At 43.7% G+C, this 26,645-nt stretch overlaps 1 protein-coding gene across 16 annotated transcripts in view; it reads right to left on the bottom strand.

Moving 5' to 3' along the window:
* The window catches only part of Sec16b (SEC16 homolog B, endoplasmic reticulum export factor), a 42,439-nt gene extending 34,772 nt beyond the window's left edge, over nucleotides 1-7,667 (bottom strand). For 2 of the 16 annotated variants that reach the window (XM_076547768.1, XM_076547775.1), the window contains exons 1-6: nucleotides 7,281-7,666; nucleotides 4,574-4,941; nucleotides 3,401-3,513; nucleotides 2,734-2,854; nucleotides 1,894-1,993; nucleotides 612-756 (exon numbers count right to left, since the gene is read on the bottom strand). In XM_076547768.1, the coding sequence (XP_076403883.1) occupies nucleotides 612-756; nucleotides 1,894-1,993; nucleotides 2,734-2,854; nucleotides 3,401-3,513; nucleotides 4,574-4,881 (787 nt within the window). In that variant the 5' untranslated portion in view covers nucleotides 4,882-4,941; nucleotides 7,281-7,666. Of the gene's footprint in view, nucleotides 1-611; nucleotides 757-1,893; nucleotides 1,994-2,733; nucleotides 2,862-3,400; nucleotides 3,514-4,573; nucleotides 4,942-6,244; nucleotides 6,563-6,587; nucleotides 6,611-7,249 lie in introns of those variants that run through there. The other 14 variants (XM_076547771.1, XM_076547778.1, XM_076547779.1 and 11 more) reach the window with 14 other exon arrangements.
* Nucleotides 7,668-26,645: the final 18,978 nt, after the last annotated feature.

The raw sequence follows: 26,645 nt of genomic DNA, 5'->3' as shown, positions 1-26,645 counted from the left end.
GGTTTACGTTCACTGCTCTCAAGTTAAGAAAGACATCACAAATACATTTCTGTTCAAATTCCACCTGGGCCAAGCTGAGACTCTGGGTGGGATCTTAGTTAGAAAAGGTCATGCTCTAGTCTGATTTAAACCCCTAAGAATATGTCAGATTAAAATGTGAGGATTTTGATCATTTGGTCCAATGATAATGTACTCATCTCAGCTTCTCGACGATGGTCAGAGGACAAGCGGCCTCTACTGCCAGTGTTTCTACACGTGTGGCAAGCCTCCAGACTAGCATTTATACTTTGTGGCCTCACTTCATTTCACTCAGTCCTCCCTGGTCTTTATTTTCCTCACTTGTTGCTTAAAAGCATCCCAGAGGGCCTCCTGGCCCAACATAATGATGACTAGGAGCAGTGTTCTCATCTAAGAGTCATCTCGGATGCAAGTTCCATTACTAGAGAAGATGAGGAAAAGGGATCCAAAGTTGGCTCCTCTGCCTAGGAGACCTGCATAATCCAGTAAGGTGAACAAAGACCCATTCCGAGAAGTACACAAGGGTAACTTTCCACATGACCCAACCTTCTCTTACAGGAATCAACCAGCTCCCATGGCCACTTGGTACCCACCAGCCTGAACAGGTCTCCAAGTTGCTGATACCATAGGTTCATACGGCTCGGGGACATCTGTCATGTACTGACTGAGTTCATAGCTGCTAGAGCTGAGGCCAGACTCATGCTGTTGGAGAAGGTTGGACCTGCCGACCAGTGATGGCTGGGGGGAGAAAAGAAAAACAGTGGAATTATCTAGAAAGGAGTTCCAGAGAGCTTGTCCTTCCACTTCTCACATTTCTTCCTTCAAAGAAACAAAACTCAAACTTTCCACGAAACACAGTGAATGGGGATTCATGGAAAGAAGACAGTGTCATTCCACTGAGTATGGCCCAGTGGGGTCAAGTGACTTAGAATTCAAATTCAGTTTCTGTTGCCATGTTGCTATGACCTTAAACAGGTGACCTGGGCTTTCCCAGCTCAATACCTTCATCTGCAATATAAATTTAGGAAATCTTCCTATACACATTACTAATACACCAGTCATTTGTGTCTGGATAATGTACATTCCCTGCAGACAAGTGTACAGGAATTTATACTCCAGGAGAGAATAATAAAACAGTAGATTCAAAGGCTCTTTGTACACTGTAAAGTGCTGTTCACATATTGGGGTTTTATATCAGTCACCTATGTGACTATCCTAGTAAGCACTAGGAACAGAAAAAATTTGTCTACAAAATAAAAAAAAAAATCACACAAATCTAATCAAGGAGTAAAAAACTAACCAGAGCCTGCCAAAAATTAAGAGCTTGTCTCTACAATAGTTTTGTAATTTGTCTATAAATCTAAAATTATCCTATAATAAAATATTTATCTCAATGCTATTAAGAGCTCTATTTTGTGACCTAGATGGCACATGTATTAAGATTTTAGAGAAAAGACATTAACAAGTCAGGAAAGATTTCAAGGTTGCTTTTCAAACCTAAACTAAAAGAGTCTAACAATTTCTCACTTCCTAAACCTCTAGTACCCTGGGGTGCCAAACACCCAACTTGCAAAGGTGCTCTCTCGCTCTATCTTGCTCTCTCTCTCTCTCTCTCTCTCTCTCTCTCTCTCTCTCTCTCTCTCTCTCTCTCTCTTTCCAAGCACCTCATGGTGAATTAAGTACTCCCCACTTGACAAAACAGGACTAGATCAAATCAGGCCCTTGGACTGATAGGACTGAAATGGGAAGGCTGGGAAATGTAGGGTGAGTGGGGACCCTCCTGGCAGTGGCAGACCCCCACCCCCACCTGCCATTGCCAACCAGGTGGCTTCATGCATGGCCACAGGCCTCTAGTCCCCTGTCACTTTACGTTACCTGCTGTTTCTGGGCCTCACTCTCTGGAAAGAACTCCCCAGGCGGCTCCTGTCCAGAGATAGAAGCAAGACTGTCTTCATACGGATTCTTGCTGGTAGATCTGCAGCAGAATGACAGCAGTGTTGAGACAGGTCCTGAGCAAGCCACCAAAGCTGGCATACTCTCTGCTGGAGGCTGGCCTGGTGCTGAGTGTGGGCAGGTGTCAGGCCAGTATCGGCGGTACAGTGAAAAGCATTTCCTGTCTTTCCACACCTCAATGTATTAGAAAGATGGAATGTTTGGGTTCCACATACAGTGATTAGAAGTGGCCCAGACCTTACAGAGAATGGCTAGTGGCTGCAGCCTGTCCTCCTGGAAGAGCTTAAGTCAGAGCCCTTGGATTGGGATAGGTGAATTCCAAGGCTAAAGGCACCAGGACAAATGCTTCAGTAAAGTATCTTCCCTGCTAGGCCATATGCCAGGAGGATGTTCCACACTTAGGACCAGGAAGAGGGAACAGAGAAGCACCCCAGGCCCAGTAAGGCCTCAGCCATAACAATTATTGCAAGACCACATTGTTTCTGGGGCCAGAATAGGATTTGGTCTTTAGAGGCGCCACAAGTAATCTTATAAGATGTAGACTAGTCCTGAATGGACAACAGCTCTTGGAGATAAAAATCTCTTCTCCCAGGATTATGCCAACAGTTGGCCTGGGCCACCTTGGATTATTATCCTCATGTCCCTGTGGCTGGAACAAAAGCAGACTGTCTTCCATGGGTCAGGGACCACTGCCAGATACCCTAAGATTGTCCTAACGGAGTCTAACTAAATCCTGTCAGAGTGACTCGTCCCTTCACTTACTGGAATTGGGTCTCACTACTTGTTCCAAGGGGACTATTGCACTTTTCACGATGACGCTCATTGAAGTACTTTTGATCTCCATAATCTTCATTCCAGATATAAGGGCTCCCTTGCCTTGCCGCTGCACCCTCAGAGAAAGCAAAACAAAGACAGGTCACTTGCTGCTTCTGAAAGTCCTTTGAGAAAGATACTGGGGAGCCATGAAGCTGAGGTATTGTGATACATACAGTAAATATGAAAACATATTTACCAAATTGAGTCAACTGATGAGTGAGAGCTCATAACACACTCCGAAACAGTTTGCATGGCTTTATGTAGTTGCACATAGTACAACACCCTATTATATAAGGTATGAAACTCCCATTGGTGTGCATCTGCTGTCCCCAGGATGAAGCGATTGTGGAACTCATATTACAGCTCAGCATACCAGGTGGGCTTAAGAGCTGATTTTACTGTTACTTCATCAGTAAATATAACCTTTGCTACAAGAAGGAATAAGAGAATAATGTGGATGAAGTACACACTATCCACAGAACTAGTAACCTAAGAGTAGTCTCAGTATTATTAAAGGGTAGGGTCTCCGAACATGGCACAGATGCTCTCTGGCCCTGGCAATAGGCCACCCGCGCATCTCTAGTCCCCAAAGGCTCTGGAGATTACTTCATACCTCTTTCTTCTTGCAGCAGCTGTGGATGTCCACGGTAGTAATAATTTCCATAAGCATACTCTTCCCTTGGTGTTGGAGTGTGGTATCTCTGATAGGGGTCCTCATAGCCTGACCTGAGACATCACAAAGATAGCCAGTCATCCATTAAGGGCAGTAAAGGGAGAAACCAAAACAAGACTGGATGGACCAGACAACTTCAGAAGACAGAATGATTGCCCAGTCCAGAATCTGCCTGATTCACATTAGGTCAGAAAATCCAGAGTCAGAACAAGGGAGGGCCTTTGCTTCACAAGAAGGCTGGAGTGTTTATAATAAAGCTCTTTTTTTACTTTAAAATGTTCTTACTAAAAGAAATTTACTTACAATTCTTTTTTTATTTTATAGCAATATTCTTACTCCTCAAATATACACATCCAAAAGCACAAAAGCTGTTATCTTGGAAACCCCAGCCCTGGCACTATCTGAGAAAAGCCTCTTCCTAAGGAGATTGTATAAGAACACAATGTCCCACTGGAATTCCCATGCATATTACAGACAGAAACGAGACTATCGCCAGCATGATTGCTGTTATTGTCTCTGTCCTTGACATACTCAATTGCTCTTGAGAACTTAACAGCCCAAAAGGATTGGGGAAAGGAACATTATGCTGTTAGTGTTTCCGTCTATTAATAATAACCACAGAGGCAAAATCCTTTACAATAAATTCTGTAACTTCAGCCTTCATCTGTAAAACAGGTAGATATAATCCCAACCAGAAGAGATAGAGGAAAGTGTGGTGGCTTCCAATATTCTGTGAAATATTTAGTTCAATGCTATGGGCTTGGTCGAGCAGGAGCTCCAGGAACTCCGGGTTCTCCAACACAGAATTACCTCTGTGGTTGCTGTCTCCTTACTTTACAGCCTGAAAAAAATCTGCATTTGCCTTCTCTCAGGTGAGTTTTTCTTAAAGTTCTTATGTATTAAGTACTGATCTTTGTTTGCCTGTCACCCTCCAGGTATAGTTCGGACACTGGGGCTTTTGGTTGTTGGTATAGGGCTGTTCTATGTGGCAAGTCCCAGGGAATGGAGACGAGGTGGGGAGGCAGAAGGAAGTAAACAGGAAACAGGAATGATTAATAATCTATTCATGGGTCCTTAGGAGGGACAGGTCCACTGCAGCCCTCGAAGTCATACCTTGAGTACAACTGATTAGGATAAGATCCTTCCAGGTAGTCCGCTCCAGACGCAGGCTGAGACCATTCCCCAGGCCTGGGTACATAGTGGGACTGTTGGTAGGCAACCCTGGGGTCCTGCGCCCTGGAGTCCTGCTGCGGCTTTGAGCTCCTGTGGGCATCTTGCCATTGGTGGTACTTTTCTCCACTGTACTGAGGGTGAGGATGGGGTCTGTAATGTCCACTCCGAAGCCCTCGGTTTGCATCCTTTGATGGTGCCATGGGCCTCCCTTGTGGCTGAGATGACCACTGGGGAACCCAAGGTTCCATCTCTGGCTCTTTGATTTTTGTTCTTGGGTCTTGAGGATGCTAGGTAGTTAGTTTAATTTCCTGCACACAAAAAGAAAACAAATCATCATTCTGGAAAACTGGGGACATAGCTCAGTCAGTAAAAGGTTTGCCTTTCAAGCACCAATGCGTAAGTTTAATCCTGATCAGTTATGTAAAATGCCAGACAGACAAGGTAGTGCACACTTGTAATCCCAGTGCTGGGCAGGTAGAAAGAGGAAGACCCCAGGGGTCACTGGACAGCCAATCGAGCCTACCAGTGAACCGTAGCTCCCAATGAAAGGCCTTGTCTCAAAAAATAAGGTGCATGGCTCCTGAGGAATGATACTCAAGGTCAACCTCTGGCCTATAAACACACACACATACACACACACACACACACACACACACACACACACACACACTCACAAACACACATGCACACACAGGCACACAGCATTTTAAACCTTTATCCAAACACCATAGTCGATTAGATTCAGTAAAATGAGCAGCTCTGGTTCTCAAAACTGTCTAAAACTATCCATATGAGCACCAACATAGAGGAATACAAAAGAAATCTCAAACAGATACATTAAATAAATAACAGGCTAGACAATTCGATTGATGCTGACTAAAAAATTAAGGAAGTCCATACGGAACAACAGATGTAGGTGGCATGGGAGGCAGATAACAGTACTTGATGCAGCTACAAAATGCTATCAAGGAATTCCAATTAATGTTTCCTCATTTATCCCAACAGCAAATATTTATACAACACTTGAAACGGATTCCTGAGCTATCAGAAATAGAGTAAGCCTTGTGGGGAGCCAGTCAGGGTTCAAATCTTGACTCTATCTCTTGTCAGCTGGATTATTTTCTTAAGCTTCAGTTTCCTTACGCACGGAGACACTAGCTGACACTACAGACTAGCCTTGCAGAGTTAGTGTCCAAGTTAGACATGACATAGGGAAAGTGCCTAGAACTGCCTAGTGCATAGTAATTATTCAATACATCATAGTAAGTGTCTTCAGGAACCAAGGTTAGGGCAGTGTGACTAAAGACTGTGTAGGTCTAGGGAGATGTGTCACTGACATAACTGTTGGTTGCATAAACATGAGAACCTGAGTTTGAATCACACACACACACACACACACACACACACACACACACACACACGGAAAGCCAAACTTGGTGTTCCTGTGAGACAGTGAGCTTCAGATTCAGAGAGAGACCCTGTTTCAAAAAATACCATGGAGTGCAAGACAGGAAAACACTCAATATGGACCTCTGTCTAATCTATGCACACAAAAACAGATACACACACACACACACACCCCTGTTTAAACTGATCCCATGAAAGACTTACCCTTCCTCTGAGAACCAACAGACACAAGTTTGGGGCTGCTGATACTGGAAAATGGAGAGCCAGGTCTCCCAATTCTTTCTGACTGGAGACATTTAGACCTAGAAGTTTCTCTCACATCAGACTAGTTTCCCTACTCATTCCTCCAGCTGAGAACTAGCTCCATGGACTGGTGTCCTTTCCCAATGCCTCTGCTTGCATAGCAGAGGGACGTGTGGCTGAGGGAAGGCCCAGCCAAGCCCTGCTCCTGTTCCAGAGCCTGCTGGGTCACCAGCACACACAGGCAAGGACAGCCCCCGTTCCCTTCCCCGTGGGAATGTTGATGGCAACATGATTCTGAATGAACCTGTTAGCTGCCCTCAGTCTGAAAGCTCCCACATTCATCTGAAAACACTTATCAGAGGAAAAGGTCAAAGGGTCATGTGGTGAAACCAAGATGACCCAGTTTGAATATGACAGAGCCAGGGTCCAGGGCAGTGAGCCAGGAGCTATGAACCAGCAGGATGTGCAGGAAGAGGAGGCCAGAGAGGGCCCTTCTGCTTCCAGGTCAGTCATAACACAGGACCTCGGGCCTTCCTCTCGCTTCCTCGAAAACCTCAGTTGTAATGATAACTTTGCCAGCACATTCCAGGAAGGGCCCAATACAAGGATCCTTTGCTAAGAACCCATAAACACAATGGCATTTGGACACAAGGAAGAAGAACTTGAAAAGTAATTTATTCACTTGTCCCAGACTTTGCACTAAGCATCCTGGCCCCAGCTACAAAGGCACAATACCCAATCTTTTCTTTGATAGTACATCATTCTGTCACCAAGAGTCACCAACTCCAGTAGGTTAGATCTCAGGTTATAATTCAGGGCACTTACTTTCAAACCTCCAAGAGTCTTAAAATGAAGGAATTCTGTCTATCATAACAACCACAGCTTTGTATCCACAGACGTGACCCCTTGGCTCAACAAGGACAATAGCGCCCTTTTGACTCAGACAGCCCAGCAAGTCCAACTCACGGGAGAGGAGGGTGCCAGTGCCCCCACGCACCTGCTCTGCCGGCCTCCCACCTTCCTTCCGAGCGGCTCCAGGGACCTGGTGAAGAGAGCCTTCCCCTCTCGTCAAGACTGACAAAGTCCAGATGCCACATCTACCAAGACTCACCTGCCTTTCAAATCTACAGCCGATTAGTTACCTCTGCAACTGCCCGGCCTCCATGGAGCTGATTCATTAGGGCAAAGTACAGGGTCGCTCCCGCAGGCTGGGACAGTCCTGACTTGGCGAATTTGCTCAGAACCTGGTAGGGGCTGGTGCTTCTGTTTGCCTGGTCATGGACTGAACCAGCTGCACTCCAATGAGAAGACATCCAAACCCCCGACACACAGGAAATACGGAAGAGGGTCGGACGCTAGGAAAAGGGAGCTCAGAACGGCCTGAGGCAGCCTGGTCTGAGAGGCAGAGCACCACCTTCTGGGTGTGGACTTGTGGCCGGCTCTGCCAGGGGCTGGCTCTGTCCCTCAACCTCTCTGAGTCTCAGTTTCTTTTTCTAATGCTTAGCTGATGAGGATCATCAAGACGGGCCGGTGTAGCACAAATCATGAGCTACAAGCAAGTACACACTAAGAGTGAGCACAGTCTTTCCAGGTAGGAGCTGAGTGCCCGCCCTGAGACAGGTGGAGGTAAATACCTGGATCCCCCAGCCTGGATTTCCCTCACCCACACTTTTCCCCAGGGAGTTTTTTGTGTGCTGTCAACTCTGTTTTCTAGCTGAAGGGACAATTTAAGTCCCAGTATTGAACGGAAGGCACTGAAAAGTTTTCCATCACAAGAAAGGAATTTCTCGCATTTGAAAAGCATATTTCTTCATGCTACTAAAGTAAGCATAGAGTACGTCATATCTCCTTTGGAATGTACATTTAAAATTTTCAGTCTTGCTACATATCGAGAGGCCCAATTTTTATTCTTTCAACAAACTTGTTTGTTTTGTCATATTACATATTAAATTGAGCACTCACACATGCTAAAAGAGAGCCCTACCACCGAGCTACATCCTCAGCCCTGTTTTTGAGAAGAAAGTCCCACTAAGTTGCCCAGGCTGGCCTTGAACTCACTCCACAAACAAGGTAGACCTTGAAGTTTCTATTCCCTATCTCACCTTCCTGAGGAACTAGGATTAGAGGCCTTCACCACCAGGCCCAAATCAAAAAAAAAAAAAAAAATTCTTAACCGAGTTCCTGTTATTTGCCAGCATTTGCCATATATAAATATAAAAAGACACTGTCCTTGTTTTCAAGCTGCTTAGATCAAATTAGCTTTTCATGTACTTGCTGGTCTGGGGAAAAACACTATTGTCAGGTCAGGTAGGTAATGTATCTAAGCCATAAGACTTTTTTTCACCACTAACCTGAATCCTAGCATCTAACAAGAGAGCCCAAACCCCTCAGAGTGTAGACAGTGGTTCCTTACCATGCTAGGCCATGAGGTCCAGCTCCCCAGTGGCTGCATCGATACTTTTGATCTCTCTGGGAAGAGGCACTGGAGAAGGACACACACAGTGACAGCAGGAATCAGAACCCTGTTAATTATCAAACAGGCTCTGTATCAAATTATGTTTTTATATATCACCACGCCAGTCATAAAACTCTGACATAATTCTTTTTGCTTTCGAGATGGCATGAGATTTCACCCTATAACACCAGCTACATTCCCGGGGTGCTGGCACCCAAAAGAATCTGAGAGATCATTTGAGCAACTTCACTTTTTGACAAAAAGAAATGATAAAACTAAAAACTACAGAAGAGTGATCTACCCAAGATTTTACGAAGCTGAATAGAAGACCGGTGAGAAGTGTGTTGGTATGCTGGAGCTAGCTGCCTTACACAGGGCTTCCCAGAGCTGATTATGAAATATTGAAGAGTTATGTGAACTGGTCATTAAATCAGAGGTAATTCAAGATTCACTATGCTGTGGCTGTTCACACCACAGAAACTGGTGAATGCTGTGCTAAAAGATGGTTTGTCTGTCTGTCTGTCTGTTTGTTTTTCAGTGAGCCAGTTTACCAGCATACCGAGTTCAAGCCCAGACTCTTAGTTCCTAATTCCCTGTTCCTTGGGTTACTGAACTGTCGTGTGGTTGCTAGCCTTAGCTGCATTTTCTAGTTTAAACATCTAGCTCTGTTACTCTAAACGCTCCTTTTGTGGCATCCCAAAGCATCTCTAATTATCTCAAGAGTTATTATGAAACTCTTCAAACACTCACCAACCAAAATTAATTTTAATTAGCTTTAATTATTTTGTATAGACATATGGCATACAACAGTTAAATGGGTCACAGAAGGAAATAGATTGTGGTGGGATCTCACCACTCCAGAGCATTTGGGATTTCTCAATCCCCGATTTCTCCAGCCCCAAATAGTACAGTTACCAAGTCTTTCTTTCTACCTGGCAGCTAAATTCTTCCTGGCTTCCAGACAAAATTTATCCAGCTTGACAATGTTTTAAGAGTTCAGTCTCTTAGTAGGAGGAGATTTAAATTAGTCCTGACACTCTAGTCTCTGGTTGCAATGCCCCTGCATGAACCCGCAGATTCCCTCACGCCCAGACAGCTACTGTCTTTACACTCCCCTTACCCTGATGTCCTGCCCTTGTACCTGATCCTTGTCCTGCACCCCAATTATTCACCAAGGGGCACCTTAGGAGATTGCTACTCTGTGTAAATTTCACAGAGTCTCTGGCTTCCTTTCCACATGCCAGGCTACTCTGTAGGGTCTTGATTCAAAGAGCTACCCAGTATATAGGCTGAATGTGATTTTCTACAAATATTTGCAAGCTGAACCCCTAAATCCTAGTGTGATAGGATTGGGAAGTGAGGACTTCAGAAGATAAGCAATTGTATTAGTGGAGCCCTTGTGAATGGGGTTAGCGCCCTTAGGCAAAGGCCCAAGGGAGCTTTCCTCCTCTCTGCTATCATGGAAAGACACAACTAGAAAACAGTTATCAGCAAACCCAAAAGCAGGTCCTCATCAGACAGCAGATCTGCCCACACATCAATCTTGGACTTCCTGGGCTCTAGACGTGTGGGAAATAAAGTTCTGTCATTGAAGCCATCAAGTCTGTAGGATTCTGTGGCAGCAGCTCAAGCTGATGAAGAGCTGTCCTGGTGTGAACCACGTCTGACAAAGAGGCCATCATGGCTAACAGTGCCACTGAATCTCTGGCCATCAGATAGAGCTGGCAGATGTGAACACCCACCCAGCTCCAGGCCAGGTTTGCCATGAGTCCCTCAGTCCTGTGACCTCAGGACTGTTAGCATTACAAAGAACAGCCCAGCAGATGAGAATGTCCCCCAGCCTTGGCCTTTTTTTATTACCGAAATTTAAAATGTAGAGAGCAAATTAAGAGGTTCTGTGTCAACACGTTATCAGTATTTATTATCTACTTCCAGGTAACAGACTTTTATATGATTTTATTTTCTTCTTCTTGCTTATTCACAGTATCTAACTTTTCTGTGATAGATAGATAGATAGATAGATAGATAGATAGATAGATAGATAGATAGATAGATAGATGATAGATAGATATCATTTAAAATGATAAAAAAATAAAATTGCTTTTAATATTATATCCAAATGTGTTGTCACAGTAGTAACGAATTGGGTACCCACTAAGTAGGGCAATCATACCCCAAGATTGATTAACTGTGGTGAGTCTGCTATTGTGAGGATAATTTGAACCATTCATTTATAAAGCAAGTATTTGTGGACTAACTATTGTATACCCAACCGTATCATGTGCATTTGAAGCACATAGAAAAACAGCATATGGTCCTTGGTCTAAAGATGCTTTGAATTCAGTGAAGTATCAGACAGTGTACACAAGAATTATTCTAACACTGATTTTTCTGGGGAAAGGACACCCAGAGGAAAGTATGGGACAAAATGAGAGTGGGGGGGTGCGTTACTTAAGGCTATTTGAGAAGGAGCAAGTAGAACATATACATGCATTTATATATTTATATGTACATTATACAAGAAGAAAGAATATATATGAATGGAAGGCAAATACCACGTGTTTTATAGAGTAGAGTCAACATTAGTTGGTGCTCTGTTAGCCAGAAAAGATTGGGAAAGAAGTCAAGGACATTTTCCAGAGCTGAGAGCATGTATTTTTTTTTTAATATACAGTAATCTTGGGAGAGGATTCCATTGGTTAGGAAAGATGATGGAGTCAGTTTAAGACATGCTAGGTGTGAGGGACCTCAAGGACCTCTATATATACCAGGCCCAAGAAGGAAAACTCACTGGAGTAGACTGGCCAGGTCTACTGGCTGCCTCTAGGGTGAGCATTTGGAAGGGGGCTTGAGAGACATCATAGGGTATAAAATGACCAGTGTGGAAAACGGGAGGGAGCTACAACTGGAGTCATGCCCTCAAGTAGAAATTGGACTGGAAATGCCCAGATAATGATCAGAGAGTCTGGCTTTACCCTCCAGAAGGGCATGGACTTCCTGTGCTTGGTCCCATGCCCTGTGCCTGGTATGTGGTAACAGCTCAGTTGAGTTTTATTTATTAAGGTCTCAAATGTAGAGCAGTCACAACTTCATAGTGATTTCTATACAATTGCTTTCACAACAAATACCGAATTACATTTTTAAAAAGAGAGTCCAAGCAAGTAAAGGAGACTGTTGAGGCTGTGAATGAAGGGATTTGGCCAACGAGTGAATAAACTGTATCCTATGGACACAAATAAGCAAAGACAGACACATGTTGTGTGTATGTCTTATTCAACTGAGATCACTAGCTATAACTGAAAGGCACATTCCAACACATAAGTGAAAGAAAACCATTAAATTTCAATGCAATTTTTTAAAACTGAGTCCAGGTGCAGAAGACTGTATAGTTTCTATGCGTGTCTGGGGACATTCATTTTCAGCAGTGTCTGGGGACATTGTGGCTCTTTCTTTTCAGTGAGTGAACATCTCACAGTCTCTTACTCCAAGAATGAATCAAAGGGTCCAGGATTCATGGCGAGTAGCCTCCTGAAGTCCAGCAAGGCCACCCCTGAAGCCAATCTTACAAATAAGTATCTTGTAGCCTTAGCCACTTACTGGCCACCAAAGTTTTCATCCTTCCTTTAGGTGAAACTGGTGACAAGAAAGACACAGAAGGATGCTCTGGTCAAGAATTCCAATTATGGAAAGGTAGAGTGCCAACAAAAAATGGTGCCTGTGCCAGAGTCAATTAGCCTGGCATAGACACTGTGAGTCACCAGTGCCAGTCCTGGGACTTACTGAAGGCTTAGAAACAAAGCTTGGCACAGTCTATACTTCCATTAGCCCAAAGAACCCTGCAGATGAACCCTGACAATGGATTCCTTTTATTGTCACTTATCTGGCCTCCCACAAACCTGTTCTTCCTGCATCCAGCTCTGCCACCGAGAGCTAGAGAAACAGCCCATCATCATCCAAGAAGGACTCCAAGCTTCCTTGGCAGCCCTGCGCTGGCAGAGGGGTCCTACTTCTCGTCCATTTACCCTCCCATTTTATTGGTATCCTCTGGGTCAGTACCAGTGCACTGGCAGAGGGATGTTACTGTGACTCCAGGCCCTGTGTCAAGTGCCAAGGAGCAGAGAAGACTCACACAGCAGCTAAGTGAGACAAAAGTCTGTAATACTCTCAGAGTGTTCTCCCTGCTGAGGATCAATAGCTGTGAAATCCTCAGAAGAGGAGCACAACTCAGCCCTGGAATAAGAATGTCTAACGTGAATTCCTGTTCTACCATGTGCTGGCCACATAAACCTGTTAGTCATAACTATAGCTCCTTTTCTTCATCTGTAGAGATGATCACAGAACCCTACCTTGCAGAATTATAATAAGGATAAAATCAGATCTAAAACCTGCAAATAATTTATATATAGTAAACATTCAAAAGGTGTTAATAATTGCTGCTTCCCTAGATGTGCTAGAAAATGCACTTCAAAGTATTCTCCTCACATTACCAGTAAGAGACCTGAATATCTATTACTACTGTGAAATCAACAAATCCTCCTTGACACTTAATGCAGTGCCTGCATTGATCCAGGACTTAGAGGAAATAGAGAAACAGTGTCATTTGACTACACAGGAAAAAAAAAGTGAATGAATTAAGGTAAGAATGTCAGCATTAGCAACTTTAAGGAAGTGTGGTCCAATGCTTCCTGCACAGGAGGTTGATTTGCTACAGGAACAGGGAAGGATGCCATAGGATGAAGCATGAACTTGCTTTTTATAAGCTATTTTAAATAGAATTTTAATTTAGCATCAACAAAAACATTCTGGAGGGAAGTTTAAATTTGCATTCATTTTTAAGACAAGCATGAATGTCAAAAAAATTCCACATTGGCTATGAGACAGATAAACAGACACACATCCTACACCCCCAGAAGTCATTCCTTGCCACTTAGTGGAGAAGTTTGAGAGACATATTCTGAACAAGAGCAGACATTCAGACACACAGAGCCAATGAGCTGGAAAGAGCCTCTGGAAGAAATCCATCCCTGCAGGTGAAGCCATGACTATGCCGGCGAGGCTCAAGCCAAGGCCCCTGCTGATGTGCCCTCCTTTCATGTACAGACCTAAGGCACTCTGTACTGATGGGTAAAATCCTGTATTACATAAGACCTTGAGTGTTCAACCACTGCACCGCACCAACTCACTGTTTATAGAGTCCTAAAAGTCTAGTACTGCCTTGGTTTTCCTGGGACACATGGTGTTTCTTCCCTGGGGAAAGTAGGTCCTTGGGGTCCTCATAGAAATACATCATAATATTTAAAGCTCACATGCCCTTCCTGATGATGGATGGATGACACACAGATGTGTGTCTCAGAATCCCAGCTCAATCGTTTGAAGACTGGGAATACCCGTCATGCAGCTCAGCCGTCTTTTCCTCTCCAGGTTACACAGCCCCAACCTCATTCATCAAGTCTCCATCTTAATCTTTCTAAGGAATACCAAAGTTCCAAATGACTGGGGACTGATGGGACTAGAGAGATGGTCCAGTGGCTCAGGCCACTTGCTGCTTGCAGAAGACTGGGATTTCGTTGTCAGCACCCATGTTGAGCAGCTCACAATCACCTCTAACTCCAGGATATCCAACATCCTCTTCCAGACTCCCCAGGCACCTGTACCCATGGGTGCATGCATGCATGCACACACAGAGACAAACACATATGCTTGCACGCACATAAAATAAATCTTTTTTTAAAAAAAAATGGGAATTGAAACTGAGCTTTAATTTTTTTACTCAGTTATTTCCCAGCCATGTACATTGAAAAAAAAAATCACTCAATTGTTATACTGTTCCAGATTCTTCATCTTTAAAATGAAATCTTAAAAGTGTTTTTTTTTTAAGGGCTGTGATGTGGATGAAATGAAATAACACATGGAAAAGGCCACAAAGAAAGTGCCTGTTAAATAGGGGGGTGGGTTTGCCTTTCAACCAGATTCCTTCCATACTGTATGACAACCTAAGCTACACATGCAGGTGATGATTGATCGATTGATTGGATGCAGTAATGGAGAGCCCTTTGCACTTGAAATTAGATTTTCATTCCAACACCTCCATTGATTAGCTGTGTAGTAAAGAAGTTACTTAACATCTCAGGCAAAGTATCCTCCACGGTTAAAGGAGTGCATGATAATAGATGCCTTTGTAAGACAATGGTAGAATAAGTGAGGTTAAGTACTGTTTGTAGCATATACCCAATGTTTTAATTATTATTTTAAGAATAAACAAATACATGGGCTAACAGGTGTGGCCAAGCTGTTGGCCACAGGCCACATGAGTCCAAGAGTGGTGATTAATGTCGGCCAAAACATTTGGAGATCACATTGTGTAGCAATGTTAAAAAGTTAGACAACCCTTGCTAGACACACTTAGAAAAGTACCTATATATTGATAGTGTTCAACAAAGGTTGCTATTAAAAGAGCAAGCACAGCAGCCAACCGTTGACATATGAGACTTCATGAAGTTAAAAAGCTTCTGCACAAGTGAGACATGGCTGAGTGAGTTAGGGTGCATACTGTAAAGCATAATCTGAGTTCAATCCTCAGCCCCACAAGAAAGGAAAGAACTGACCCCCCACAAGTTGTCCTCTGGCCTCCATATAACCACTGTGGTGTATACATACATACATACACAAACTAAAAAAATGTAACTTCTAAAGGCTTAAAACTTCTGTACAGCAAAAGAAACCATAAGCAAGTGAAGAGGCAGCCTCACAAAGTGGGAGAACATCCTGGCCAGCTGGACCTCCAATGGCCGACTGAGGTCCAGAATAAGAGAAGAACTTAAAAAAACTAAACAACAGGAAGACAAACAACATCATTGAAAAACGGACCAGAGTTGTAAACAGAGAATTTTTAAAAAAGAAATGCAGCTGGCTAGAAAGACTTTAATAAGTCATTAGCCACAAGGGGAAAAATATAAAAATGAGGAAATTCCATCTCATCCCAGTCACAATGGCTGTCATGCTGAAATCAAACGACAACAAATGCTGGAAAGCACGTGGAGAAACAGAAACCATCTTCCACTGTTGGTGGGAGTGTACACTGGCACAGCAACTGTGCCAATCAGTCTGGAGGGTCCTCAAAAAGGCAGAAACAGAACAACATGACCCAGCTATACCAGTTAGAGTCCTCTACATCCTACTACAGAAATACTCATTCAAACGTGGTTGTTGCTTATCTACTCAGAACAGCCAGGAAATGGAGTCAGCCTAGATACCTGTCAACAGATGAATGGATAATGCAAATGTGATACATTTACACAGTGGAATTTTATTAGCTGTAAATAAAAAATGAAATTGCAAGTAAATGGATGGTACTGGAAAATAATTATACTGTGTAAGGTAACCCAGGACCCAGAAAACTCTACATGTTCTCCCTTATATGTGGATCCTATCTTTAGGGTCTGTGTGCTTAACTTGGAGTAGTTAAAGAGGCCAAGAAACCAGAAAAGAGTCATTGGGTCAGGGGTTACCTCAATGATGGTGAGCAGCAGAACATAGGGAACAGGCAAACAAAGAGAGGGGATAATGGAGGGGTTGCTAAAGCAGAGATGGAGCAGAAGAAGAGGAAGGGAGAGGAAGAAGGAAGGGAGGATTGACCAAACTGAAGAGTATATGGAAAAGCCACATGGTTTATAATTTGTAAACCAATTTTAATATATATATATTTTGGTTTTTCGATACAGGGTTTCTCTGTGTAGCTTTGCGCCTTTCCCGGGACTCACTTGGTAGCCCAGGCTGGCCTCGAACTCACAGAGATCCACCTGGCTCTGCCTCCCGAGTGCTGGGATTAAAGGCGTGCGCCACCACCGCCCGGCTTAATATATATTTTTTAAACATACTTGGAAAGCAGTTAGCCTGAAAGCTAGATACTGCCCCTCATAGCTATAGTTATTCAACGAAATCCTAATGCCTGATGTACCTCCTTATGAGTTCCCCCAAAACAACACAAGCCCTTGCCATTCCTCTTGGTTGCCCACCAGAACTAACGGAGAAGACTCTATTGCTGAAGACACCATACATCTCGGTTGTAATATGTAAAGATCCGAGCTAGAACTAGTCTGGAAGCTTCCTCCATGCTGGTTAGTTTTCATCGCACAGGAAGTTACTATGCAGGCTGAAAGGGTTGGGGCAAGAAGAGGAAACAGTGGCCTTACCCAGCTGAGACCTCGGTGAACTACAATACCAGTAGGCCAGGCAAGATGAGTCTACGTGCACAGTGGGGAACACAACTGTTATGGGGGTCACCATCCACTCAACTTGTTTTTGAGGGCCACTCTGAAGAGGGAATTCATGCCTCCTACTCTAAACCTGGTTTAAAAATCCGTGGCTGGGGAGGTCTTGGACACTGGGGAGAGGGACTTTGCCACTGTTGTTTAGCGAAATTGACATGGTGCCTCACTGCTTTCTAAATATTTATGTTCATGCTCATAGACAAGTGCTATTTTCAGCCTTAATCAGAGAAGCTGCTCTTCGTAATCAATGGGTGGTAAATACAGAAACTCACGGCCACTCAAGGTGCTGAGAATACATGATGGTCGAGTGCTCAGCTCTAAAGAGGACGTTTACACCACCCACCCCCTCTAAGGCTCAGAGAACAATGAAGAGGGATGGAAAAACTAAAAGAGCCAAAAGATAGGGGGAAGAGCAGAGTAATGTTTTCTTCTGGGCATAACCTAGCCAATGCAATCTGGATCTCACCGTATCCACAGCTACCTGTAAAGGTCCTGCGTAAGACTGGTCCTGTCAACAGTCAATCATGGATCTGGATCTGGGAGGGGCCCTTAAGGTTCTGTGCCTCCCTGCTAAACAATTGCCTGTAGTGGGTAGCCATTCCAGCTTGGATCTGGAAGTTCCAACCCCCATTGAGACTCTGGCAACTGTCACGCCTACGAGGCGGGGTGAGGGGAGGCGCCTGGGGACCCGAGAGCTGGATGGGCCAGCGCTCTCTCTGTGCCGGGACGCTGAACGGTGAAAGGTGGACTGTGCAGAGCTCCGGAGAACACCGCTGGATTGCAATACACCTTCCCCAGACCCTGCGACCTACCCATTACTTAATTTGTGAGTTACGCCATTAAATAAATATCCTTTTAACTACATGGAGTGGCCAAAATAATTTCCCCAATAATTAATTGCCCACTGATGGATTCTGAAGGAAGGGCAATGTAGCATGAATCTTAAAAGGTCTTACTAATAAAAACAAACCTGGAGCCAGGTACTGGGGTCAACACTGGAAGATCAGAGAAGCAGAACAAGCCACAGCTACCTCACCTTGCCAATTCCTCAGCTGATCCTGTTTCCTCAGACTGGAAGCTTCTGAGTCCTCGTCCAGAATGAATCTCAGCTGAACTGCTGCTCAGAAGCCTAAAAGCTTAACCAGCTAAAAGCTTCTAGTTTCTGGTCTTCACACCTTATATACCTTTTTGCTTTCTGCCATTACTTCCTGGGATTAAAGGTTCTTGTTACCATGCCTAGCTGTTTCCAGTGTGGCATTGAACTCACAGAGATCTGGATGGATCTCTGCCTCTGGAATGCTAGGATTAAAGGCATGTGTGCCACCATTTTCTGGCCTCTGTATCTAGTGGCTGTTCTGTCCTCTGGCCCTAGGTAAGTTTATTAGGGTGCACAATATTTTGGGGCACACAATATCACCACAGGGCAATCATGGTCTTCAGTTATGTACCTAGTAATAATGATCCCATCAGACTCCAGTCAATAATTCCAAACATGTAGTCATACATATGGCCCTGGCTAACCTCACTGGATAAGAAAACAAAACAAAAAGACAAGAATGTGGGAAGGAAACTTGTAGAGGGGAGGGGAGCATTGGAGAAGGAAGAGAGACAGAAGAAAAAGTGGGGGTGGCAGGAATTAGAATTGTGTGTGGATACACACATATATATGAAACTGTCAAAGAGCAAATTCAATAAAAGATTTTTTTAAAATTAGTTTATCATTCAGCACCAGTGGAAGAATGACTTGTGAGCTGGCAGTATGACACTCAAATCTCATTTTTTAAAAAAATGAGTGCACTTTTAAAGTTCAAGTCTTACTCAGTGATGTCTTAGGATAAATAATGATCTTCAAGGTTTTCCTGAATACAAATTCTTACTATTACTTTATACACACACACACACACACACACACACACACACACACACACACACACATGCAAAATAAGTAAGTAAATAAATACAAGAGTTGCTTTTCAACTGTTCAGGGTATGTTGTTTTAGTAGCTTTCACCCTTCATTCACAATGAACTTTTCACTTCATTATACTTTATTATTCCTTTGTAATCTAACTGGAGTTGCTATTTCTAATATTCTGCCCTTTCTCTCTTCCTAATGACCCACTGCTACTATATCCCGTCTTCCCCAGAAGTGCTTGTCCATGCCTTTTTATTGTGATATGTAGTGAAATGAGTGGGATTCATTTTAGAAACAATAAGGAAGCCCAAAAAGGGTCAGAGATCTTGCCAGCTCACCCAGGGCATCTGTATTAGTCACCAAATGAAGGGCTTTACAGGAAATCAATCAAAGAACTTCTAGCCCAATGCTTTTGTTAAAAAAGAAAGAAAAAAGAAAAAGCACAGTGCTTAGCAATAGGCATGGAATATATTTAACACAAAAATGCAATTATGTAAAAATCCATTTCACGTGAATACAATGATTACAACCTTCAAAGTCATCAGCCTGTATAAATAGATTCATTCAGCCTAATGATAGATTGGTAGGTAGGTAGACAACTATTTAATGATAAAAATAAGAGCTCAAAGATTCATTTCTGTATTTTCTCCTCATCTCGTTTGTCAGCCAACAAAGTTTCATTCCACTTTCTGCTGTTCTACTCCTCTGCCCACTGTTCAAGTACAGAAATAGTTGGTGTGTGTGCAGTGTGAATACACGTGTCTTAATGGCACTTGCATCCCTTGTTCGCTCGGTCTGGAATTAGTGCCTGCAGATAGAGCCACTCCCCAGGAGTGCTGTTCTGCTGCTGAATTTAGCACATCAGGGCAGTTTCTGTAGGAGCCACGGATGAAGCCAGAAGACGAAGTTCAAGCTCCAGTTCTGGAGGACACTGAAGGGCATGACAAGATGATGGAGAAGTTTCTTTTCTGAGCGTGCCTGTCTGCAGTCATCACAGCACAGTTGCCAAAGTCTGCTGTTTTCTGGGGACAACCTATAAATGACGGCTGCAGATTCTCTGTGCGCCGAGCAAGCACTGCCCTTCCTGACATTGCTCCTGGGGTGCAGTTTCTCTACAAGTTGCTACCACTGTTTTCTTTAACACTAAGGAGACACTTCATATTCCTCGTGGCACTAATGACCTCATGTCCTTGTGCTGATCCAGATGTCATTCATCAAGTAAGTCATGTCATTAACTAGCTCCAACTGGAGTATAAGCTCATCTATAGAGGATGAAAAATAAGCAGTTCTTTCATTCAATGCATAGCATTTTGGCAAATATTAATTCATTTGTTAATTGAAATAAAATTATTTTTCTCCCACCGAAGCTGGTTCTCCTCAGTTCCTATAGTAAAGAAGATAAGTCCCAAAACCAAATGGAAAAAATACACAGAGTTCGTGTTCTTAGTTAATAACTAGGGAGTAAGGGCCTATTAATGTGCCAAGCAATGTTTTAGGAGTTAAGTCACAAAAGCGAACAAGGTGAACTTACTCCTTGTATTCTTGGAGTTTACTGCTGTCTTAGGGTTCCTATTGCTATGATGAAACACCACGACCAAAAGCAAGCTGGGGAGAGAAGGGTTTATTTGGCTTCTATTTCCACCTCATAGTCCATCCATGAAGGAAGTCAGGACAGGAACTCAAACAGGGCAGGAACCTGGAAGCAGGAACTGAAACAGAGGCTATGGAGGAGTGCTGCTTACTGACTTGTTCCTCATGGCTTGCTCAGCTTGCTTTCTTATAGAACCCAGGACCACCACCCTGGGTATAGCACCACCCACAACGGGCTGGGCCCTCCCCCATCAATCACTAATTTTAAAAATGTCTTACAGCTAGATCTTATGGAGGCATTTCCTCAGTTGAGACTCTCTCCTTCCAGATGACTCTAGCTTGGGTCAAGTTGATATAAAATGAGCCAGGACAGCTGCCGATTGGGGACATAGACAAGCTAATTACAATGACCTGTGCCAGGAGGGGATGAGAGTATGAAGCAAATGAAATCCATTGTGAAGGTGCCGTACCCAGTCAGAGAAGGTTTCCCAAAAGAAAGAAAAGCAGCCTCAGCTGAGACCTGCAAGCTAAGAGTGCATACTCCTGGAAGTAGGTGAAGGAGAGCAGTGTACTCTAGGCAGGAGGATGTACTCCAGAAAAAGATTCACGGGCAAAGGAAGGCCTAGAACACAGAGCAATCACGGTCAGGGGAGTGGTCTTAGGCTTGGTAGTTTGAACCTAGGACACAAAGAGCAGTGTTGACAGTTAAGACTGCAAAACCACTGTGGTGATATTCTATCTGTGTCCCCCAATAAAATTTATCTGAGGATCAGAGGAAAAACCCAGCCACTATAGTAAACATAGAAGTCAGGCAATGGTAGCACATGCCTTTAATCCTATCACTCAGGAGGCAGGGATCTGTCTGGATCTCTGTAAGTTCAAGGCCAAAATGGGAACAGAGCCAGGCATGGTGGCACACACCTTAACTTCCAACACTAGCACTGTCTGTCTGGAGGTCTGTACAGGCAGACAGGAAGTGACAGAGATGAGCAGGAAGAGGAAGTGATGTAGCTGGATGGAGAGAGCAAATGATATAGGAGAACAGAAAGGCATATAGGTGTGGGTATACAGATAGTAGGTCTTTTTAGAAGCTGAGGAGTCAGTAAGGTGAGGTTAGCTGTGCTTTTCCTATTCCTCTGATCTCTCAGGCTTTAACCCCAATTTCTGGCTCCATGTTTTTTTATTTTATAAGACCTTTTAAGATTCGTGTTACGAGTCACTTCACTCAGTCCTGGAGAAAGACCTGGGTTTTTACACTACTTAAAAAGCATATCTGTAATTTCTGCCTGCTCAACAGCCTCTAGTAATAATTCACCAGTTTTCCCTTTCAAAAACTTCCCTGTCTGTTCTTAACTTAGACATCACATATGAGACATGTCCTATCTTTTGATCTAAGAATGGGCACAAACTTCAGGCATAAACATAAGAGTTTTATGTCTCCCTAACTACAGGGACTAAGTCAACATCCAGCACATATCCAGGGACATATCTCTCTGAACTGGAGCCTGAAGATGGTGATGACTCCGACACCCAGAACTTATCCTGAAACCACTAGAGAAGAAAAAATGCCTCCCACTGGGTTAACTAGACAGTACAATGCCAATATGGGTGGTGTGGATGGCCATTTGTTCCACCATCCCCTCACTCAAAAATAGTCTATTAAGTAACTGCTGTGGGCCTTGTGCTGTTGATAGCATCAGAAATATAAAATAAAACCTAATTCTGTCTCATAGGTTTTTAACATCAGGTGGTAAGGCAAATAAAGTAATATTGGCATTTTAGAAAAATCGTGCAGGTGCCCCTGAAGAGAATGGCTCCAGAATCCCAGACCTCAGGTAAGGTGAGACTTCTAAGTCAATCAGTAATGTGCTCCTTAAACCACTCCAGGCCAAATTCAGGGACTTGTGCAAGGGAAGACTGGCCTAGGGGTGGGGGTCGAATTCAAGAGACAGTGCGGAGGCAAAATACGCAGGAGGTCATTTGGATTTACACAGTCCTGAATTGGTGACTGTGGGTGCTGATGTCCCTGATCATGGATTTTACTGGGAGAAGTGTGTTGGGCCGTGGTGGATTGAGCTGCCTTTGGGAAAGCTTGCTGGGAGAGTCTGCGGTGGTACCTCGGAATCAGGAGCTCCCAAGAGAAGTCAGAGGAGACATGCATTTGTGCTGATGTTCATCTGTTTATGCGATGCTTCTTTCCTGAAGACTCGGTGTGCTTTAATTTAGGCAGCATCAACACCCAAGTCATAATTAAAATCAAGGCTATGGATGAGACCGTCGAAGACGAACACCGACTTCAAAACAGCAGTGTGGGTGAGACACGGAGAAAGAAGAGTCCGTGAGGAGTGGCAGGGTCAAAACAGCACGGAAGGAGATGACAGCACCAAGATCAGTAAGGGAGCCTCACTGCACAGTAACCCAAGAGCGAGTAACCTGGGCCGCATGAGCTCCTGGGGAGGGGGAGGGGGAGAGAAAACAGTGTGAGAGATCAAGTCCCAGGCAAATGTGAAACTGTGTCAATTCAGTTCCACAGGCTTGATGGAAGGCTAGGACAAGGAGAGGACCACAGAAGATGGGACGTAGCTGTGTGTTTTCATTGGCTGGTTTGCCGATTAGTGGGGTGATATAAAATGGGGGATGCTTAGGCGAGTTTTTAACTCAAAAAATGGGGAACCGGTTTGAAAAGAGAGGCTGAAGAAGCTGAGAAATTAAGGGCTGGGTGATGGATGTGGTAGTCCCTGGCTGACAGAGAGAGAAGGACCAAAAGAGATGTGTCCAGGTCAAAAAGCACACCCTTAGCTGAGTGTGGTGCCAAGCAGTCCCAGCACTTGAGAGTCTGAGGCGGGATGATAAGAAGTTCAAGGCCAGCCTAGACTCTATAGTAAGCTGCAGGCAGGCATGGGCTACATAAGACCTTGTCCCAAAGGACAACAAACAACCAAAAACCAAGAAGAACAGCAATAAATACAAAAGGAACGGACAGCGAGGGATGTATGCAGACTCATGTAAAAAACGTTGTGAGCTAGGCTAGCAAGTGATGGGGGCACGTGTGTGCAGTAATTATGTTAAAGACATCTATTTCATCTATCATTTCTATTTAGCTATCTTATGAATTTCCCACAGTTCCTGTGTCAATCAGTTTATCTATGGTGTTGAGTTTCTGGAAGCTAAGACACATCTCACAGTCACTGACAGTAGGTAGTTCCTAGTTTAGTGGAAACCACAGCCTGCTTTATTTTTTGACTCAGTTAAATTCCTTTCCAGTCATTTTAAGAGCTTTCACTTTGTCTCTCTGTTCCTCAAAAGTCATTGGCAGTTAAGGTACGTATTCCAAGCCCTAACCATCAAAGTCGATGCCCAGACACCTACAATGAGGTGGTATAGAATCACCACTTTTAGGGCATCTTTCTTGAAAGCAACCTTTGTCCCGAACAATATCATACCGTCAGTGGGCCCATCTAGGAGAATCTTTCCAGATTGTTCCAGAATATCACAATGTGATGAGGCCTAATTGGTGATAGGTGAGACGCATTCATAAGGGAAAATATCCATCCCCTTGAATGTGGATAAAATCCAGAGCTGTGTGAGAAACTGTTCAGCAAGTGGGAAACTCATGCTAGGTGAGGAATCAATTACCAAGGAGGTTATCCATTCCAATGCATTCACTTTACAGCACATAAGCTGCAGCCCAGTGTGCCAGATGGTTTATTGGGACCTGTGCCAGGACCCAAATTCAGATCTCTCTCCTCCCAGCCCAGCGTTCACTCCTTGTCTCATAACATCTGTTTTTCCTACTGAGCCTCAAACTCCATGGGGGCAGCCACTTCTTTCACCTTGTTTACTTAGGTATTCCCCGCAGAGAGGTGGGAGTTAAAAATACCTGTTGGCCACTAAGTTAACGGCTGCGCTCCAGGTAGATGACAGGTGGCCCCTTGGGAGGTTTCACACAAAGCTGATGATCAGAGCAAAGAGTGTCGAAAGAAAGAAAGAAAGAAAGAAAGAAAGAAAGAAAGAAAGAAAGAAAGAAAGAAAGAAAGAAAGAAAGAAAGAAAGAAAGAGGGAGGGAGGGAGGGAGGGAGGGAGGGAGGGAGGGAGGGAGGGAGGGAGGGAGGGAGAAAGGAAGGAAGGAAGGAAGGAAGGAAGGAAGGAAGGAAGGAAGGAAGGAAGGAAGGAAGGAAGGAAAGAAAAAGATCACCAACCTGTAAACACATGGTTTATGAACTCTGCAAATACCAGGAACTCTGGACACAACTTCAGGATATAAACCTTGGGAACAGCAGCCACAGCCACCGCTTGCTCAACGGCTCTGTGCCAAGTGCTCATTTGTCGGAGTTGGCAGGCACCATGCCCCTAGTCATCTGTATAGCTTGAGAACAGAAGTTTCCACATTGTCTCTAAGTCAGCTTTAACCAGCTTGAATCCTCCTTAAAATATTTAACGGGCTCTCTCCTCTCCCCAAACACTGTAATTGCTAAGCCTCCTTTCATCTTCCCATAATCAAACTTGCCTAAATTCTCATGAAAGTTAAAATTACATGCACATTAGCCATGCATTCCATCCAGCAAGGGAAGGCCCCTGCCACGGTGTGCAGTCACTTTACAGAGTGAGGGTCTAAAGCAGCACTAGCCACCATTGAACTGGAGGGTTTTTTAGAACAGCATCCTGTCAAGTTCTTCATTTTGCTGAAACCATGTGCTGGCCGGAACGCCTTTCTTTTCTGGTTAAGACCAAATGTTTTTCAAATGAATCTGTTAGGAGGGTCTCTAGTGGGAATTATGTTCCCTCTTAATGTTCTTCAGTCTGGGTTTGGTTTGGGTAAAGTTGTTAGTGGTGAAAATAAGTACTTACATCTTTGCTCCTAAATCAGGAGTTGCTGCTGCTGCTTCTGTTACATCCCATCATGACAGCCTGCTGTTACTCACAGCTGGCAGGCACAGCAAACTGCCTTGCCACGTCAGCCACACAGAACCTTTCTGCTTCAGCAACGGTTTCCCCACGGAATGATTTAGTAGTAGCTCTGAGGCTGGAAACATGAGCTGATCGCCATATTGAGAAGGTCCCACTAAAAGGAGCACTACTTGAAAGTTTAGAGAGTAACCACACAGCACTCTGTATGTGTGAAGAAAATTCCAGAAGAGATTAAACATTATACTGGCTTTCTTGGCCATCATGACAGTAACTTAATAAGTGTCCCCCTCAAAACTATATCAGGATTAATGGTAGTTCATTTTAAAAAAAAAATTGTGAATTTAGAATGGGAAAAAAATTGAAAAGGTTTTTCCTTATAAATAGGAGCATGGTTGAGTAAATTACTACAACTATTTTGTAAAGCAAAACTAATAACAATTGATAATTCAGAGCTGACACCATGACATACAACATTTTTTTTACTTATTAATGAGTGGAAAAACTGTATCATCCCCTTTTCCAATTTATACATATACATAATTATGTACAATTGTATGAAATTATATATTAGTTATGTGCACCTATATTGATAAAGGTCATAAGAAATGTATGGCAACAGCTGCTGATCCTTTCTTTGAGAAAGTATGAAAGAGAGCTTTGGCAGAGCAGAAGTTACTTTTTCAAAGGCTCAGACAAAACAGCATCTATTATGTCCTGTTTCTGCAAAATAGTCTCTTTTGTGGGCAGTGTATGTGGTTAAGGGAGAGTCTGTAAGTTTACAAAGTGCTAACTAGCTGCCTGAAAGCAGTGAGCTTCTGAATGACTTTTATTTTACTGGATGGTTTTAATTGTGCTTCAGTTTTGCCCCCTCAGGGAAAACTGTTTAGGTAATTAGGAGGAAAAATAGAAAGGTGTTTTATGATGTGAAAATAAATAACTTGACAAGTGGTAGTTTGCCTGAACCCGTAAGCTTCTGAGTCTTAAAAAGACTTGGTGTGGGGAGGGGAGTGGTAGTGTGTTCTTTGTGTTCCAGACACACTCACAAATGCTAAAGATGTTCTTATACTTTTCTAGAACAGACAAGTCACATCAGAAAGAATGAGAAACACGGGTCTAGTCCAGATCTTCCATAGCTCTTCCCTCCAGAAAGACTTTTGTCAGAAGTAGGCTATATCCACATACCCTTTGGAGGTGGAGGTGACAAAGGAAAGCCAGGGCAGAGAGAC

The sequence above is a fragment of the Peromyscus maniculatus genome, chromosome 11 (genome assembly GCF_049852395.1).
Source record: "Peromyscus maniculatus bairdii isolate BWxNUB_F1_BW_parent chromosome 11, HU_Pman_BW_mat_3.1, whole genome shotgun sequence".
NCBI classification, from domain to species: Eukaryota; Metazoa; Chordata; class Mammalia; order Rodentia; family Cricetidae; genus Peromyscus; species Peromyscus maniculatus.
Note: the sequence above shows the minus strand (reverse complement) of the source record. Positions and strands in the feature narration are given on the sequence as shown.